At 54.3% G+C, this 19373-nt stretch overlaps 4 protein-coding genes across 4 annotated transcripts; 2 read left to right on the top strand and 2 right to left on the bottom strand.

Annotated features, from left to right (window-relative positions):
- Positions 1 to 200: 200 nt before the first annotated feature.
- M406DRAFT_323872 (uncharacterized protein) lies at positions 201 to 1613 on the bottom strand. Its single transcript, XM_040919826.1, has 3 exons — positions 1275 to 1613; positions 965 to 1066; positions 201 to 830 (listed from the first exon to the last, which is right to left on the bottom strand). The coding sequence occupies exons 1-3, from the start codon at positions 1437 to 1439 to the stop codon at positions 717 to 719; spliced, it is 381 nt and encodes a 126-aa protein (XP_040772444.1). The 5' UTR covers positions 1440 to 1613; the 3' UTR covers positions 201 to 716.
- Positions 1614 to 2707: 1094 nt separating this feature from the next.
- On the bottom strand, positions 2708 to 5821 carry M406DRAFT_266098 (uncharacterized protein; the record flags this gene model as incomplete). The annotated part of the gene is made up of 1 exon (XM_040917785.1): positions 2708 to 5821. The coding sequence occupies one exon, from the start codon at positions 5819 to 5821 to the stop codon at positions 2708 to 2710; it is 3114 nt and encodes a 1037-aa protein (XP_040772443.1).
- A 2676-nt stretch (positions 5822 to 8497) lies between these two features.
- Positions 8498 to 12486, top strand: M406DRAFT_353105 (heavy metal translocatin). The gene has a single exon (XM_040922737.1). The coding sequence runs from the start codon at positions 8691 to 8693 to the stop codon at positions 12219 to 12221; it is 3531 nt and encodes a 1176-aa protein (XP_040772442.1). The 5' UTR covers positions 8498 to 8690; the 3' UTR covers positions 12222 to 12486.
- A 4419-nt stretch (positions 12487 to 16905) lies between these two features.
- M406DRAFT_219173 (uncharacterized protein) lies at positions 16906 to 18520 on the top strand (the record flags this gene model as incomplete). The annotated part of the gene is made up of 3 exons (XM_040915537.1): positions 16906 to 17032; positions 17230 to 17839; positions 17914 to 18520. Coding segments are annotated over 3 exons (1344 nt in total), but the record flags the coding sequence as incomplete, so codon positions are not given.
- Between the last annotated feature and the right edge of the window lie 853 nt (positions 18521 to 19373).

Here is a 19373-nt window from a genome sequence, read left to right as displayed (position 1 = left end):
TTTTTTTCTTTTTAAGAGGAGACATGTCAGCTGCCAATACCCAAATCCCAACAATAGGTGAATACAGTCATGGGCATCCTTCGTCCCCACTTCGCTGCCCAAGAATCATGATGAGTTTGGCCAAAGGACATCCCCTCAGGAGCCGATATACAGCGTGTGCTGACTGCCCGGTCGTCGACGATCGTCCACATCACAAACATCCAGTTGAATTCGGATTAATATTCCTACAGGCCAGAACAGAACACTCACAGAGTCAGACTCTCCTAATTGATATTGGTCGTCTCTACATCCGAACTGGCCACGCGATTTCCAACAAGGTGACTGCGCTCTGGGCCGACGGTTCTGGGAAATGATCCGGCTGCCAGCTAGGGACCTCCACTCGCAGGACGCAAGTAGTAGGATCGAAATGTAAAAAGATAAAAAGAACAAGAGAAAGAAAAAAGCATAAGCGGGGTTGTTCTTGACCACGCGTACTCCCGTTGTTATCACGCATCTTGAAGAATTAGGTCGAACATGCCCCTTCCATCCGTCGAAGATGATTTCTTGTCCTCGCAAATCGTCGCTCACACACCTGCCGACTACTTGCTTGACCAGCCTCGACCCGGCGTTCTCTCTTATCCGGCCAGCTACCATGTCTCCCTCCTCCCACCCAACTATTCATATCATTCCCCTCCTCCTCTTCCTCCTGCTACGGACAGATCATAAGGTGCAGATATTTAGAAGATCAGCTTGAAGATGTCGTGAGAGACGTAGAAGCTGCCGCTGCTGGGCTCCTGCATCAGGTGGAAAGTCTGCGCGAACTTGAAGGGCTTCTCCAAGTCGCCGTCAACCTGTTATTTGAAGAGCCAGAAACTGTCAGCCTGTTGTTCTTGATGTTTGCACCAAACCCCTTGCTTCTTCTTCCTTCTCCCTTCTTCTAAGACGACTTGGTCCAGAGCCAAGGCGGTGGGTTTTGATAACGTACAACGATGGCACCGGTGACCTGGATCAGGACACCGTTATCCCCGAGGCCAGGCATGGGGTCGATGGTGTGGGTTTCGTGCTTCACGCTCTGAAAGGGCAGGTTCTGGAGCAGTTCGAAAAGGCGTCAGCAAGAGGCTCACTGTGGGATGAAGGGGACGAGGGCGTCGGAAAGAAAGCAGGCTGGGCTAGGCTAGTTGGCAAAATTATCGCGATCGCGCAGCCCCAGCCTGCTCCGCCTAACGTTCTCCTTCGTTCAAGCTAGGCAGCGGTGACTGGTAGACGCGGGATAGACGAGGTGGGTAGGTAGGTACCTTCAGCTTCTCGACGATGGCAGCAACACCAACCACCGATGTGGACTCATAGGTAAGCATGCTGTTATCACGGTACAGCGATGCCAAACCCTCGCGGTTGCCATCAAAGGTGTTGTAGTAGAATGGCACGAACTGGGTCGCGACCTCCTGGAAGTTGACGGCCATCTTGCGTTTGTTGATGTGGTGGTGCGATGCGACGCTCTCGATTCTGGACTCGGAAAAAGGGAAAAAGAGATAGAGACAGAGGATAGTAGCTACTCAGACGAACGTTTTGTCTCTCGCCGTCGGGTCGTTTCTCTTGTGTAAGAGTAGTGAGAAGTGGGTGCAAGATGGTGGTAGGTGGTGGGTGGGTTGGTGTTGGGCTGTGGCGGGGAGGACTGGTCGATGTTTTGCAACCTTGGGAAGCAGGGCGGCAGCGGGGTTCAACAGTGGCCCCCCCCCCCCTCCGTTTGATCAAGCTGGGCTTGCTTGGTGGGCAAGGTGGGGTAAAAATACCAACCTCCAACCCCTGTCTGGGCGCAAACAGCGCCCTCCTCTCGACTCAGCGGAGGGGGCACGGAGCTTGCGGGTGCTGCTGCTAGGGTACGGCGAGCTTCAGCTTCTTGGGGCCCTATTCTTGACCTTGGGCAGCAAAACATTCCGTTTGTTCTATAGAATCTCCCAGAAACCCAAGCAGCCTGGCACTTGATGATGATCTCACCATGGCCCCTCCTCTCTACTTCTGGTCCCTCCTCTCTACTTCTGGTCCCTCCTCTCTACTTCTGGTCCCTCCTCTCTACTTCTGGTCCCTCCTCTCCACTTCTTCCCAAATAAAAGGAAACAAGACATCTGAGCAACAGGCTTTTACTCCGAGCTGATGAATAGACGGACTTTTAAGAGCACGGTTGTCTTGACTGCTCGACTGAAGCCTGTCCGGGAAGCAGCACTCTCTAAGACGGTGTCATGACGATAAGGTGTGAAAGACAAGGAAGTGGGGAGAATAAAACTGAACCACACATTATTGACACTTCTGAGGAAGCCTGAGTTTACTTTTTCTTTTATAGTGAAGGGTTGGTCACTATTTCTACAACAGCATAAAGTGCTTCCCAAAGTATCTTTTGGGAACACTCATTACATCCCTCTTCAGCAACATGCACGTTATTCCTCCCAAGTATACACATAATCAACTCAAAGGCTGTCTATTTGTCCTCTACCAACTCGTAGAGCCGGCATGCATTGATCCACAAAGGCATATCACCGTACTGCAAGGGAAGCGTGGATATACCACGGAAATACTACTTCTCTGGGCCCAAACAATACCGATCTTTTGTTTTTTCTTCCTAATTACCTAAACTCCGTAGAAAAAGAAGCCCTGGAGAAAGGCAGCCACACCACCAAGAAATGTACCTCTTCCGTCACGACGACAACGACGAGGCGACAACCACTTCTTTCACCTAGTAAACCTCGAGCACATACCGCCCGTCCTCCTTGAGCCTCTCGATCTCCTTTCTCGGGTCAACCTTCTTGCCAGCATCCTTTGCCTCGGCGGCGATGGCCTCCTGCAGCACCTCGGTGACATCGGGAACAGGCCACGTGGGCCCGCACAGGTAGAAGCTGCCCTCTTCCTTGATGTAGGCGTCGACGATGCTGCTGATGCTCTCGCGCATGCGGTCCTGGATATAAATCTTCTGGGGCTGGTCACGGCTGAAGGCGGCTCCGAGCAGGGTGATGACGCCGGCGTCGACGTAGGCCTCCCACTCCTCACCGTACAGGTACTCCTCGCGCTGGTGCCGCGAGCCCATGTACAGCAGGATGGCGCCAATCTCCTTGCCCTGGGCCTTCTGCATCGCGCGGTACTGCACAAAGGCACGGAAGGGCGCCAGGCCCGTGCCCAGGCCGGCCATGATGAGGGGCGCCGTGTCCTTTGCAGGCAGCTTCATCACGCTTGGCTTGACCGACACCGTCACCGCCGCGCCGACGGGCAGCGTGGACAGGTACCGCGTCGCCTGGCCCATCCTCGTGCGGCCCTTGTTGTCGACCCAGTCCACGACCACAATCATCAGCGACACCGAGTTGGGTGTGACGGCCTGTGCCGACGCGATCGAGTACTCGCGGCGCTTGAGGGGCGCCACCAGCCGCACGAGGTCGTGGAACGAGGGCCGCGCCGAGCTGAACTCGGCCAGCACGTCGGCGTACGTGTCCATGTCGATCTCGGACCGCCGCTTGAACTCGTCCGCGCCGTCCTTGCCGCCCAGCGCCGCCAGCTTCTTCTGCTCCAGCTCGTCCGTCGCGAACTCGGCCAGCTGCTCGTAGAACCGCTTGGGCACCTTGCCCAGGATGTCGATGTTCTGCACGAGCGCCTGGTACACGGTGCGGGTCTCGAGGGCCAGCGGGTCCTCGCGCGAGGGGACCTGCACAAGGTCGTCGGCGTTGAGGCCGTACGAGGTGATGAAGTGGAGGACCTGCGTCGGGTCGTTGTCCGCGTGCACGCCCAGCGCCTCGCCGATGTTGTAGGTCACGCCCGACGTACCGAGATCGAACTCGATGTGGAAGATGTTGCGGTCATAGGTGAGCGGCGTCAGGCGGCGGTTCTCCTTGACGTGCACCGTGGCTGTCTTGACCGAGAGGTCTGGGCGGAGCGACGACTGCGTGCCATACGCCTCCTTAAAGACGAGCGCCTTGGCCGCCGAAGCCCAGCTGCTCAGCTGGAGGCCCTGCTCGGGCTCCTCCTTGTCGAAGCCGACGAAGGCGCTCGTCTTGATGGTGCTGGTCAGCGCCGTGGGCGTGGTGAAATCAGCTGGGAGCTCGGCCCAGGATGCCGGCACCTCGACCTGGCGCAGGCACTGGTTGAGCACGTCGCGGCATTCCTGGATCGTGCCCTCACGCGGCGCAGAGAGGTTCTTGGCCACATCGACGGCGCCGTCGGGCCTGGCGACTCGCAGGAAGGCGAGCTCGACCAGAAGCTCCAGATTGTTCTCCAGGGCCGGGGAGTAGGATGAGTCGAGGACAAAAAGGCGTACTGCTTTTTCCAGGATGGCCTTCCTGACCACAGGAGACAGGCGCTTCTCGAGCTCCTCGTTGTCCTTGAGACCAGGCAGCCTCAGCAGCAGCCTTCCGCCGTCCTTGACGCCCTTCACGACGTCCACATCCTGCAGAAGCTTCTCCTCGCCCACGTACGCGACGTCAGCCGCGTCCACAGCGTAGGGCGCCTCGATGGTCTTCTTGGAGCTGCGGATATCGGTGCGAATGATGCCGCCCTGGACCAAGTTGTCATGCGTCTCATACACATAAACGTTGTTCGATGACTCGCGTGTGAAGAACTTGCCGACCACAGCGGGCGAATTAACCGCGGCCGAGTTGTCCACGTCCCAGAAGCTGTACTGCTCCACCTGGCCAGACAGCAGGACAGAAGGGCTGCTGCTGCGGCTTCCGTCCTTGCTGATGAGCTTCTGGACGACCGAGCGGAAGCTGGCGGGCGTCAGGGACTCGGACGCGGCATACTTGACATCTGTGACGGCGGGAGCCTGCGCCCACTTGCTGGAGAAGGACACGGCAGTGAGGACATCGGAGTGCAGGATGGACTGAACAGCGGCGTCATCGACCTCGGACGCGTTGGCAACCTGGCCCAAGACTGCGATCTGGCGGACGGAAGCCGGCAGGAGGCTAAGGAAGGCCTCCTCTACGAAGGGCCGGTACAGGCGTACGCTGATGGCGCCAACCTTCTTGCCCTCTGCGGCGAGCTGGGAAACCACCTGGTTGGCGATCTGGGCCTCGACGCTGCCGAAGACAACGAGCACGGTATCGGCGTCCTCGTCGCCAAAGTATTCAAAGGGCTTGTAGTCGGTGCCCAGCTCGCCATTGAAGGCGTCCAGCAGGGCGAGGACCTTGCCTGCGGTGTCGAGGTGGCTGTTGAGGCCCTTGACGTGCGCGGACAGGTTGGTGTAGACGTCCCGGATGCCAACCTCGCCCAGGGCATCAATCACGCGCAGGGTCTCGCGCGAAGTGCGGATGCCGTCGTAGATGTGCACGCTGGGCAGGATGTGGGCCATCAGGGTGGCCAGCAGGGCCATGTGCTGGGCCTCGTAGGCGGACGAGCTGCCGACCAGGCCCAGCCCCAGGTCCTCAGCGAGCTGCAGGGCGGCGCCGTAGCCGGCAACCAGGCCGTGCTCGTCGGCGTACTCGGCAGCGGCAACGTGAGCCACAAAAGGGCTGGCGACGCTGTACAGCAGGCTGAGCTGGTCCAGGGCGCCGCGCAGGCTGCGCAGGCTCAGGCTAGGGGCCAACAGGGTCTGAGGGATGTGGCGGCGGGCCAGGTCAAAGTCGCTCGAAAACATGTAGCCCAGGGCGAAGGCGCCGGCGCCGGCACGGGTCTGCAATGGGTGAACAGCGGTGGTAGAGGCGTGGATGTTGGGCTCGGCGGAACGGGACCACTCGCGCACGGCGACATCCAGATCGAAGGTGTCTGGGGAGTAGGAGAAGATCTTGTCCGAGAGCTTGTAGGCGACCTGCTGGACGAGCAATTGGGCCGTCACGTAGGTCGGGCCATTGATGGAAGACAGAGGCACCATCTGGCCGAGGGGGAGGGTGGCAGCAAGCTTGGTGAAGGTGGGCGCCGTGCTGACCTGCTCCTCGGAGGCCATGGCGGTCGCCCCAGACTCTGCGTGCTTGAGCTGCATGGTGATGTGTTGATGGGAGAGATGTACAAGGAGAGGGGGGCTTGTGAAAGAGACTGTGTGTGCTAAAGAATAAGAAGGACAACACCCTCGATGATGTAAGTTGAGGACCAACAACGTCCACAAACAGCAGCTTACACACAAAAGTCACTACTCCCCACTCACAGTGCTATCACAATGAAAGGGGAAAGAGACTTATGGGCACGGAGAGGAGGTTAGTGAGGTAAAGAAAAGGGTCGAGACTGAGATTGAGTAGCTTGTTCTGTCCGCTATTAGAAATATCTTTTTCTCATGTCTTCTCTCTCTCTAAGCAACCACCGCAACCAAACTAAACGACCCACGAAAGATCCTCTTTAGCTTTGCGCGACCGGAGCAGTTCTTTCCCAGGCTGTCAAAAATAAGACCATGGAGCCCAGCCTCTTCTCTCGCTCCTTCTCTCCTCCTGAATCAGAAATTTCTTTCCTTTCCGGCCGCCGTATGATGATCCGTCGAAGGCCAAGCAAGCATTTGTAACCCAGCTCGTTTTTGGCATTAGATCAGGTCGTGAGAGAATTGCGCCATCAGCAGCCAATCAGAGACGGCATGAAGTCCCAATGCGGGAAGTTTTTCAAAGGGTTTGCCGCACCTCGGCGGCGGCGGTCCAGGGGGTTAGGGGACCAGCCGGCACTGGGGCAAAAGGCTGAGAGGAATGGGCGGCAAAACTGGGGAAAAGTCGGAAGGCTGAAGGCTGTCGGTGCGGGAGGGCCGGAAACAGGTTGGGCGTACCGAGCCGGCCGATGGGGGAAACCCAGTTATGGGGGTGTTTTGAGTGGTGGTTAGAAATAAAATACAATGGAATACAAGGGCCCAAGAGGAGTGAGACGAGACGTGAGGAAAATGGCGACATGTCTGGAGGATATGGCGAAAACTTGTCCCTGCTGCGATGTGATGACGATGATTGTCTAACCATGTACCATGCTTGCCGTGGCATTTTAGAGTGGTCCGTGAGGCTGGAAGAAGAGTGGAGCAACATTTGAAATGAACGAGGTCTTAGGGCGGATACGTAGTCTTCTGTACGCCTTTTCCACACCCTCTCCAGATTATCAGCACCAACCACCATGAACATGGAGAGAGAGAGATCATTTGCTAGACAAATCACCCTTTGGTCTCCTCCTTCAAACTTGCCCTCGAACCTTTTGATCGTTCCTTGCCTGCTCCAAACCTATGGGGAACTGACGATGCCGCAACGTACTCGGGTAAGGCATGTGCATAGAGCGGTGAAGGTCTCACAGGTCTTGCAATCTTAGACCAATCCTTCTTTAACAAATATGAATAAAAATAAAATACAAAACAGCAAGAAACAATAATAGGGAAAAGGCGTCGCGCTCAAGGTTAAAGGTGTCATATTGACACGGACTACCAGGCTCCGAGTCATCCATCCATGCAAAGCTGTTGGAGACCCAGATTTGGCTCTTTTGTCTTGTCCTACACACGCACTGGAGATCTGCTTGAGTTTCATTGCCTCTTATTGATCCCCCGTCCATGACCAGCCAAATCGACCTCGGGATATGACCATGGCTGTAAGATGTGATCCCTCTTTCTCCATCGTAGGGAGAACTGACTAGTGTATGTGGGGGCAAATCGATACCGACAACCTTAAAAAGTGAAGGAGAGAAGAAAAAAGGGCATGCGGCTTGTCTGCGTGGCTCGTTCCGTTCGGCAGCAGCCGAAGTGCAGCGCCAGCCTGGCGTGGCGATGGGGCTTGAGTAGAGTGAAAAGTGTGTAACTACTCAAGAAGCGACCAGGACAAGTGCTATATTTGTCTGGCCCGTCCTGTGTCTCATTTCTCTTTCTTTCTCTTATCCTTTTCTCGAAACACATAATTGGCTACAAAGGTAGCATTGTTGTCGTCCTTCTCAAGATCATCATCATCATCATCATTATCATCCTCCTCCTCTTCCGGTCCTTCTAAGTAAACGGGCTGTTTTCATCAATGGTTCGCCCAGTGTATGTTTCAGTATGGGCATTTAATCATGGGCACCGGTCAATTGTCTAAAGCCTCCATTCCTCTCGAGATCTTCTCAGCCGAAAAAGGGAAGAACAAAATGAGGAAAGAACCAAGGATGGATGACTAAACATGGCTCAGTATTGTATAGCCAGTCCACTAATGGCAGGGTTGACCCCCCACCCAAACGGCGCCCATGTGTGGCGCTTCGACTACGCGAAAACAACGCTTGTGTCAGAATGATGATGGAGAGGTAGGTGCGGCTTTTGTGCGGAAACCACAACCAGTCAAATCATCAACCAGGAGACCTGTTTATATTTCAAATGCCTGATCACAAATTCTCATATTCTCTTGATGGAATGGTCCAGAACAAATTAGCAGCCTGTGATGATTAGCATGTGCTGTCTGTGTCGCTCCTTCATCATAAAGTCTGCCGCTGGCTTCCTTGTTCCTGAACGAGTCGCCACTTCTTGTCGTCAATGTTCAGCCACACATATAACGACCCCTTGAAACAAACACCACCAACCACGCTTCCATCTCTGGACAACCGCTCCATCGCAGCCCGTTCCGTATTCCAGTTCAGGTACTGCAGCAGAGGAGCTGGAAAATCAGGATAATAGGCTCTGTGCAGATTTAATCTCACCGGCAGAATTGGCACCCGCCAATTGCACTGCCGTACGACATTGTACCGACCCAATCCATCACATCACTTACTCTACACGAGACCACAAGCCTTACCCGTCGTCGCCCTGGTTAAGTGTCGCACGCACCACGGTCAAGATGCCCTCCTCTTTATCTAAGCGGGCCCCCGGGTCGAGCAGTGGTGGTCGTGGTGGTCGTCATCCTCCTCAGCAGTCCGGTGCCTCTGTCGTCGTCAAGACCTCTTACAGTGTCTCGAATCTGCACTGTCCCACTTGCGTCACAGCCATCAGACATGAACTGATGGAGGCCTTTGGCGACAAGGTCCTATGGGTCTCGCCAAACATCGTCACTTCAGTCGTCACCGTGGAACATGATTCATCCGTCAAGATCAAGAAGATGGCTGATGTCTTGACCGACGCCGGCTACGAGGTTTCTGGCGTCTCTACCTCTGCTGATGATTCAGAAGATGCCTCGTCTCAGATCAACAACGCCACAGCCGCATCCCTACACGATGGACAAGCCACAGAGACCCGTCCTGCACCCTACAAGACACTCTCTACATGGTTGTCAGGGGATCACTCCCAGTCGGAAGCCGCCCGTGTTCATCTCTTAAACTGTGAGCAGTGCCGCAATTCCCAAGGCACATCTACAAAGCCATGTCACGACCAACCACATGGTGGTGCCGCTTCGCCACCAGCTTCGTCGTCTTCAGCCGGTGCCCAGCACCCGGAGGGAGCAGCCGCACAGAAACCCAACGACATGTCTCTTGTCACGGTGGATTCGGACGACAGTAGCTCAGCTGACAAGCAGTTATGGCGGGCGAGCCTGGCCGTGGGTGGCATGACATGCGCTGCCTGTATCAACAACATCAAAGGCACACTCGACGAGTTAGATTGGGTGACAGAATCCGCAGTCAATCTCCTGTCCAACAGTGCGACCGTTGAGTTCTACGGCAAGGGACATGCCGACGATATAGTGGAGGCCATTGAGGACAGCGGCTACGAAGCACACCTGGACAGCGTCGAGCCAGTCGAGAGCGAGCAGGCTGAGACTCAGGAGAGGACCGTCGAGATCCTGCTGGGTGGCATCTATTGCTCACACTGCCCTGGCCGGGTGATCAGCAGTCTCGCTGGTTTCAGGCGACAGATCGACATCATCACCGAGCCCACCCAAGCAAAGCCAATCATGAAGATTGCTTACGTGCCCGAGGCTCCCAACTTTACCATCCGACACATACTGGCAGCTGTGGAGGCCGGCGACCCAGCCCTGCAGGTCTCCATCTACCATCCGCCCAGCCTGGAGGAGCGATCCAAGATGGCACAGCACCAGCACCAGCGTCGGCTGCTCTACCGGGCCATATTCACATTCATCGTAGCCATACCAACATTCATCCTCGGCGTTGTCTACATGTCCCTCATCCCAGACCCCAATACCTCCAAGGACTTCCTGACGAGACCATGGGTCTCGGGCATCAGCCGCGCCCAGATCGCCATGTTCATACTGGCGACCCCTGTCTATTTCTTCGCGGCCGATGTGTTCCACACCCGAGCGCTCAAAGAGATTAAGACCCTCTGGAGAAGAGGGAGTCAGATGCCCATCCTGCGACGATTTTATCGATTTGGCAGCATGAACACCCTGATGTCCCTGGGCACGACAATCGCATATGTATCTTCGGTAGCACAGCTCATTGCAGCCGGCGTCAACAAGCCTGATCATGTGAACGACCAGGAATTTTATTTTGACTCGGTAGTGTTCTTGACCCTCTTCCTGCTCGTCGGAAGATGGATCGAGGCGTACAGCAAGTCCAAGACCGGAGACGCGGTCACAGCTCTTGGCAAGCTGCGTCCCACAGAAGCCGTGCTTGTCGAGCGCAAGGACGAAGGCAAGACGGAGGACAAGGTCGTCAAGGCCGACTTGCTCGATTTCGGTGACACAGTCCGCATACGGCACGGCGCATCACCGCCAGCGGATGGTATCGTCGTCGAGGGTGAGACCAGTTTTGATGAGTCCAGCCTCACCGGGGAGGCTCGACTTATCAAGAAAGGTCCCGAGGATGCTGTTTATGCTGGTACCGTCAACAAGGACAAACCAGTCGTCATCCGGATCACTGGCGTGGCCGGCACTTCGATGCTCGACCAGATCGTCAAGGTTGTCCGGGAAGGTCAGACCAAGCGTGCCCCCATGGAGCAGATCGCAGACGTCCTGACCACTTATTTCGTCCCTGTGGTGACCCTGATCGCCATTGTCACTTGGCTCATCTGGATGATTCTCGGGCTCAGCGGCGTAATCCCTAACGACTATCTGGACGTCACCTCGGGCGGCTGGGTCGCCTTCTCCCTGCAATTTGCTATTGCCGTCTTTGTGGTTGCCTGCCCCTGCGGTCTGGGTCTTGCCGCACCAACGGCCATCTTCGTCGGCGGCGGACTCGCTGCTAAGCATGGGATCCTCGCCAAGGGAGGAGGTGAGGCCTTTGAGAAGGCGAGCCGGATCGACTGTGTTGTTTTCGACAAGACAGGTACCCTCACTGAGGGCGGCCTGCCGAGCATCACAGACTCGACCATCTTTCCTGATCCCGGCGCGTTCTCCAAAGAGCAGACGTCAACCATGCTGGCCGCCCTGAAGGCTGTTGAAGAGAGCAGCAGCCATCCCATTGCAAAGGCCATCGTGTCGTTCTGTGCTGAGAGGGAGCTTGACCCCAACGTAGACACCACAGATGTGCAGGAGGAACCTGGCAAGGGTTTGAAGGCAACTTTCTCGAGTGGAGAGACTCATGAGATGCTGGTCGGCAACGAAGCCATGATGAAGGACCACGGGGTCGAGCTCTCAGAAAAGGTCGTGTCCATGACTGACACATGGAAAAAGGAGGCCAAGTCCATTGCCCTTGTCGCCATGAGGTGCACATCGTCATCAGAGCCACATTTCAAGATCGCCGCCGCCCTTGCCATCTCTGACCCCATCCGCCCCGAATCCGTCGATATCGTTCAATCTCTTCAGTCTAGGGGCACACGCGTGTGGATGCTCTCTGGCGACAACGAGGTGACAGCTCGCGCCGTCGCAACCCTCATCGGCATCCCGTCGGACCAGGTCATCTCGGGCGTCCTACCCACGCAGAAGGCAGACAAGATCAAGTACCTGCAGTCGACGCTGAAGGCCCGCCGCGGCAGTGACAAGAATAAGGAGGGAGAGGAGGCCTCGACACGTGCCACGGTCGCCATGGTCGGCGACGGCATCAACGACAGCCCAGCGCTCACACAGGCCGATGTCGGCATCGCCATTGGCTCCGGCTCCGACGTAGCCATCAGCTCCGCCGAGTTCGTGCTTGTCAAGTCGGACCTCTGGAGCGTCGTCACGCTGCTCGATCTGTCCCAGGCCGTCTTCACTAGGGTTAAGGTCAACTTTGCCTGGGCCCTGGTATACAACATGGTCGCGGTCCCCATCGCTGCCGGCGTGCTGATGCCCATCGTCTCGAATGGGAGCCATGTCCGCCTAGACCCGGTGTGGGCGTCTCTCGCCATGGCGCTCAGCAGCATCTCGGTCGTGACAAGCAGCCTCGCGCTGCGGAGCGGCATCCCGGGCCTTGGCTTTCGGGAGAAGTCGCATGGGAGGAAGGATAAGAGGGAGAGGGGGAATGGGAGCGAGGGTGTGCCGTCGGACAAGGCCAGGCTTTAGGCGCGCCTCTACCTGTGGCCTCGATTTGGACTGTTGCATAATTTTGATCTGAACATGGGCTCGAGGGACTATGCGGGGGGCACGAGAAGACGGCAGCGGTTCAGACCATACGGAGGGTCAGGGCGTTTTGGGTATTAATGTGGGCAAGAGTCTTATGGCCTCATCTACGCTCATTTTATCTTTATCTTTCAGATTATATGGTGCTTTAGATACCCAGCGGTGCGTTCCTGCTATCAGGAATAGGAATACATAACGTTATTAAGCGATTAATTAAACACAACCAGCGCTATGTACTTTTTAATTTATTATCCAGTCATTGTACTGTACTCCTGTTGCAACGATGGTGATTTAGTGGACATGACCTTAGATTAAAAAAGAAAGAAAAACATCATCAGCGCCTCTTAGCAGATACACAACGGGCAGCATTGCGTCTCCAAGCCCTTTCCTACACACAATGGTAGATCTGGTGGCAAGACAGAGCCAATCGAGAACGCAGGCTACAATATCTTGGTGAGAGTGAAGGGATATGTCTACTCATACGCGATATTGAAGCAGACAGACCACTCGACACCACATTCACGACCCAGGGATCTGTTGCGGCCTCTCGAGTTGGGTTCCGCCCTCGCGCGGTCTATCTCATCGCATCACGATGAGCCTGTATCATAAATAGAGACGGTTTGTCTGGGCTAAACCAGTTAAACCTTCTTTTCTTCCGCTCGCTTCGTTCAGACACCGAATCGACCACTCCTTTGTTTCTTCCTTTCTTCGCAACAACCAGAAGCCGGCATCCTTACACTTTATGCTGTCGTGTGCATGTGAGGGTTGTTATCCCACACTACCAGCAACGGTCAACCTCTTGCCGCTTGGGGGCCAGAACCGCGTCGCAATAGTCCGTTCAACCGACCCATCGTGGCCCTTGGGCTCGATAAACGTCTCTTTCTGCGTTATGAAAGCTAGAGCAAGTCGGTCGAGGAGGAAGGGAAGGTGGTGAGACAACGAGCTCCAAAGGCTATGAGAGTTGAGTCCTGGATACCACCCAAACTGTGCGGTATTGGCAGCTGCCCACTATGGATTAATCTAGCAATGGATTGGGGATTGGCGACGCCTTTGCGAGATCTCGTAACTTAGCACTGGCAGGTCATTGAGCCGGCTCTCCTCTCTTGCCGGGTGGCATTTGAATCAGTATTTTGCACTATTGCTAGCTTTGGCCTTTTACATTTCTCTGTCGCACCGAGCTGATCGAAGGGAAGGGTGGAGGTTGTCTCTGCTGACCCAGCAGGCCGAGGGTATCATATCGAGCCCGCGATGTGAATGGGTTGCATATGATTGTCTGTTGTGCCTTGCCTACTCTAGTCCCTGCAGCCAGCGGGCTGGATCAGCGTATCAGGATCATTGATGGGCATGCAAATCCAGTTTTGCAGATGGCTGGCCTGTACTTTTGTGCTATACTTGCCAGAGTCTTGCACGATACTTCTGCACAACAAGGGTCTGATGATTTCTATGTAGATAATTAATAAGCTTGAAAATTATTTACGTATGAGGTGGGCGATACTGTCTTTGGAGGTGTGTGCTCGAGATTCTAAGCAAGTTCTTTGCAAGCAAGCTGTCTCGTGTGTACTTGCAATTATTCACTAAATAAACCTGTTCACATAATGGAACCGGCGTTGTCAAATGAGAAACCCAGGTTTGAGATTCTATTGAGCAGTGTGGATTAGTCATGATCTATAATCAGAATAATATTTTGTCCACCTGAGCAATTTGGCTACTGTCCTTCCAATTCAGGCAGCAGCCTTGCAAAATTTCTTTTTTTTGAAGAGATCCAAAAAATTAGAGTAATATATGGTTGCCTTGGATGAAGATAACATGATTTAGCCACAAGCTTGGAAATCATACGTTCGCCCCTGAAGGTCATTGCAAACCTACAAATAAGTAGCAATTGACAAATCTTCAGGAAGGCGAATGGGCGTATGGGGACCGATTTGATCGAATCAAGATGTGCGGCTTCCACGACAATCCGAAGTCTCTCTCTCTCTCTCCCTGTGGAGTTCAACGACTACCTAGGACACCATGAGTACCTGAAGTAAACATAAAGCAATTACTTGATAGTAGTACTCGATATAACACCGAACACGTCTCCCTGGTTCCCCTTTGCCTGATTAACACTAAACTGATTTAAATACCATGTAGATCAAGACGTTAATTGCTGTAAAATGGTCCGCCAATTGTGTTATACTGCTCCTTCGTGGCAAGAAACCAGAAATTGGAGACACTGGGCTGAGCGAAAGCAACCCTGATGATTCTTTCTCTACATCTGCTTATTGATCAACTAGTGCACAGCAGGGCCTCTCCGTCCGCTTCTTTCTCTACTGCATCAGAAAAGGGTAAAACGAATGCTTGTAATTTGACACCCCCCAATATCTGCAGCCACATTCTGGCCTCATGAAAGAGTGCAACTTTGTGTGTACCGCCCTGGTACTGCGAGGAGTCGTCAGGGGGGTCTCGGGAAGGCGTAAGCTTTTGGTCACATTAACCCTCTCTGACTGTGCTGTGCGACATCTGGGGAGTGGTCAATCTAGGTGATAGGGCTTCTGTGTAACGGATCAGGTCATCAAAAGAATTAGCTTAAAAAGGCATTATTATCATCATTAATACATGACATGTCATAATACTCGTTCTGTTTTCCCGCAAAGCTCAAGCTCCCATCCCGGCTCTGCCGATTCTAGGGCCTTCTTAGCGGGGCCCGATTCCACTCAGATATGTTCCTTCCTTTTTCTTCTCGTCATTCTAAAACCTGAGTTGTGATAGCCTAACTGTTTGCTATGGTAGGGCGGTTACTTCTGAACGGGCTAATGTCTCCGGTGGTGGCATGCTGAACCAGCGTCTTGCAGATCGCTAAACTAGGAGAGTTTATCTGTACTTTTCCTTCCTCCAAGCAGGTCAACATTGGTTTCCGTTCAGTGGTTTTGGTGGCTTTGCTCACGTATCACAGTCGCATACTTTTTAGTTGTTACATGTATGATGATGAGGGGGGGATTGATACCTCTGTGGAGACACCTTTGGCACTTATTATGCCATATTTGCAGATCACCTGCATGCAGTGGTTTTGCAAGCGGGTAATGGACAGTTCCAACTTGAGTTATGCGCCTGAAATTCTGCGTGCACAAGAATGGCTTTATGTGGACCTTGCTGCTCTTTGGAAGCCCAGTTACCGGAACGGGAATTAGCATGGCCAAAATAAATCAGCGGAAGATGCCACGAAGGGAGGGAGGGACAGAGAGAGGAGAGAGAAAGAGAGAGAGAGTGTGTGTGTGTGTGTAGGGGCAAAAAGTAAATTTGAACCTAATTTCTAAGGGGGGGGGGGCCTCGGTAAAGTCCGGGCACATTCGTCTAACATGATTGTTCTTATCAAGGTGATCTGTAAGGAGATAGCTGCAATATGAGTCTGTATAGACTGACTATTTGTAAGTCTCGGACAAGAAATTATGAGGAGAGAGAGAGACAAGAAAGAAAACCTTTTTTGGTCTTTAAAGAAGGCCCTATGTGTCTTAAAGATGACGAGAGAAGACGTTATGGCATTATGGCACACAAGTAAGTTGTGAGGGTGATTCTGAAGAATGAGTTGCCAAGCATTCCGGAAGCTGGGGGCTGGGATAGGGAGACACTTCAGGCCAGCACGGAGAGACTTCCCGTACCGTGTCAACTCAGCTGCACTGGTGTGCTCCAGCTGTAGTCAAGGTGCCCTGTAGGCTGAGTAACAAAGTAAATTTGGAAGCTTAAAGAGAGAATTAGGGTCATCGTCCTAGCCTACCTTCTAGACCAGACACTGGGGAACTCGTCTGTTTGCACAAATGGTGGCGGGCAGGGGGCCTTGGAATGAGAATAGGTAGTGTGCACCACAGCCATGGATCAGCGCTGAGGGCAGCATGAAACAGGCCAACCTTGCCTAAAAGCCCTCTCTCTTTCACTCACTCACTCACTCACTGCCTCCTTCCCTTTTCAAGTGGCACTGCATCATACACAGGTGGCCGTCCTTCTCTTTTCACCTGCATTTCTACACCTTCACACCTTTGACACTCTGGATGCATTCAAGGGCCAACCTCCTCCCCCAACACTGATTATTCACACCCTGGACCCTATGATTTCTTATTCAGATAATTGTGTCGTTTGAAAATTCTGAGCCTCTACATAGAAATCTCAGCTCTGACGGCAACCCAATCCATATCCAGTTCTTTCCCAGTTTTGATTTGTGCAAAGGCCCAAGCCATTACTGCTCTCAACCAACCACCTCATCCAACTTCTTCCACTTCGATAACCACCACCACCACCCAAAGAGAAAATAGTCCTATCCTCCTGTCGCTCCTCTGTGTCACCGTTTCCCAAGAACACACAATCTCCGCCCCCTCCCCCCAACCTCTTTCTTCCTTTATCGCATTCTCAGTGATTGTGCCTCTGCAACGTCATCTTCATTTCTACATCCACACTCTCAACTCCTTTCCACGACCCCTTTCCTGACTGCAGCTGCATATCTACCGTGGTGTGCTCGCCGCCCAACATGAGCAATCAAGACGCGCGCACTCAGCGCAACTCGGCCAAGCGCGAGACTAAAGAGGCTGTTTCTAGCGTCTCTGAGGTTGTTGAGTTGGAGGACAAGTACGACGTCAACGAGGATATCAAGAAGGACATCCAGCACGGTGTCGCCCAGCCCTTGAACGAGCTCGAGGAGCACGTCAATGACCTCGATAACTCTTGGGAGACTGAGTCTCTTCTGGCTGAGTTGCTCGACGGTTTGACTGATGATAACACTCACGGCAGTAAGCTATTTCCCTTACTATGCCCCCCCCCCCCTTTCCCTTATAAGACATTGTGTGTGTCTTTATGTGCTTTCCCCCGTCTTGCCCGATATCGCGCACAGCACAGCCCTACAGCCAGCACTTTTTCTTGTGGCGCCTCCTCTAGTGGTGATGGTGGTGGTGTTGGGCTCAGTAGCTGATGGTGCCACTGCTTCCAGATCCTAACTTCTGCACGCCTGATGAGGCAGTCAACTTCCGCCAGCAGCTTCGTGCCCTGGGTCCTGAGGAGTTTTGTCGTCGTACTATTGATTCTGGTTATATTTCGGCTAAGAAGCTCCTCACTGCCTTTGGCGTCCGACCCCCTGACTTCCTCGAGGGTCATCCTGATCAGTCCTACCGCAGCCTGCTGATCCTTGCCATCACCCGCGAGCTGGCCAAGAGGGCCAAACTGTCCACGTACAACTCAGTCGACGATGCTGTCGAGCTCCTCCAGAAATCCAAAAACATCATCGTCCTGACCGGTGCTGGCATCTCCACCTCGCTGGGCATACCTGACTTCCGCTCTGCCGGCACCGGTCTCTACTCGAAGCTCCACCACTTGGGCCTCGACGACCCCCAGGAAGTCTTCAACATCACTGTCTTTAAGGAGGACCCTTCCATCTTCTTCTCGGTCGCTCGAGACATCCTGCCAGAGGCTGAGCGTTTCTCGCCCACCCACAAGTTCATTGCGCTGCTGCAGGAGAAGGGCAAACTCCTGACCAACTACTCGCAGAACATTGACAATCTTGAGTCCAAGGCTGGTATTTCTCCTGACAAGTTGATTCAATGGTAAGCCATCTTCTCTCGAGTCTCGCTTCCCCCAAAATCTCGTCCACTAAGCCAAGTCTCTCTCTCTCTCTCAGCCACGGCTCCTTCGCCACCGCCACCTGCATCCAGTGCGGCCACAAAGTGCCAGGTGATGCCATTTTCGGCGAGATCAAGGCCGGAAAGATCCCCTATTGCCCCGTCTGTGCCGTCCCACGCCGCACCACCAAAAACAGCAGCCGCAAGCGCAAGATTGTGCGCGACGGCACCGAGAAGAAGGTTCGCCGCCGGCCCGGTGACTACGATAGTGCCAGCGACTCCGAGTACGACATGCCTTCCAAGGGCGGCATCATGAAGCCCGACATCACCTTCTTCGGCGAGGCTCTTCCCGACGCCTTCAGCCGCCGCCTGGTCGAGGAGGACCGCTTCAAGACCGACCTCGTCGTCGTCATCGGCACCAGCCTCAAGGTCGCCCCCGTCAGCGAGCTGGTCCCTTTTATCCCGCCGCACATCCCCCAGATCTACATCTCGAGGACCCCGGTGACCCACCACAACTTCGACATCGACCTCCTGGGCGACTGCGACGTCGTCGTCGCCGAGCTCTGCAACCGCGCCGGCTGGGACCTGCAGCACGACATGATCCCCGACGACCAGGTCATCGACATCAGGTCCGACCCTGCCTGGGGCAGCCGACATGTCTTCAGCGCCCACCGCTCCGGCGACGAGGATGGTGCTGTCGCTGCCGCTGCCGCTGCCGCCGCCGCCGCTTCTACTGCCACCTCGTCGGTCAAGAAGGCGGCCACTGATCGCCGTGGCGCTGCTGCAGCCTCGAGCACTCCTGGCCGCAGGAAGGTCCTGGCCTCCACGAGCAGCAACGGCAGCGGTGACGGTACCAGCAACGGTGTTGCTGTCAAGACTCGCAGCGGCCGTCGGAGTGGCCGTGCCAGCCCCAAGTGAGCACCGAGCTTCCGTCACAACCTTGGGAACTAAAAGCAAGTCGAGTGAGCCACGACGATAGTTTCGGCGCAAGACTGTCGATGTTTTTCACTACGCATACTTTTGTCTCAGCTGGCATGATTTTCTCTGTGTGCTCAACCCACCCAGCCTCGCACATAGTAGTAACGCTTGCGAAAAGATGAAAATTGTGTTTCTTTTGGGCCCCTCGGGGGGGGGGGGGGCAGGCTTCCACAGCCTGTGTGTGACCACTTCCTATTTTTCCCACATGACCTCGAGTTGTATCCAGCACAGCCCCTGTTTTGTTCTCTCTTTCTTTTCCTTTTTATGATCTCCTCTTTTACAATCACAAGGTATAGAGGAACTTAATGATGATGAGGGTCAGCAAAACATTTGAATTTCCTGTTTCCTTTACCACATGGTGTTCCTTGCAAGGCGTTGGACGGTCATCTCGTGAAGGTATACCTTGCACCTAGCAACGTATCCCTCCTTCAGACAAATGTTTTTTGTTTTGTTCTAATATTCTCTCCCCTTCCCCGTCCACGAATCGTCGAAGATCATCAGAATGGCGTGTGAATTGGACCAGGGCGGCGGTTTGGGTCCG

Source organism: Cryphonectria parasitica (assembly GCF_011745365.1).
Source record: "Cryphonectria parasitica EP155 unplaced genomic scaffold M406scaffold_8, whole genome shotgun sequence".
Lineage (NCBI taxonomy): Eukaryota > Fungi > Ascomycota > Sordariomycetes > Diaporthales > Cryphonectriaceae > Cryphonectria > Cryphonectria parasitica.
This window is presented reverse-complemented; position numbering and strand designations above follow the sequence as displayed.

Bases quoted from the DNA above. Each gene is read 5' to 3' on its own strand.
- M406DRAFT_353105 (XM_040922737.1), top strand. From the start codon at position 8,691: ATGCCCTCCTCTTTATCTAAGCGGGCCCCCGGGTCGAGCAGTGGTGGT.
- M406DRAFT_323872 (XM_040919826.1), bottom strand. From the start codon at position 1,439: ATGGCCGTCAACTTCCAGGAGGTCGCGACCCAGTTCGTGCCATTCTAC. The intron at 1,067-1,274 runs GTACCTACCTAC...GAACTGCTCCAG, and splicing joins CCATCGTCGAGAAGCTGAAG to AACCTGCCCTTTCAGAGCGT. The intron at 831-964 runs GTACGTTATCAA...TTCAAATAACAG, and splicing joins AGGTCACCGGTGCCATCGTT to GTTGACGGCGACTTGGAGAA.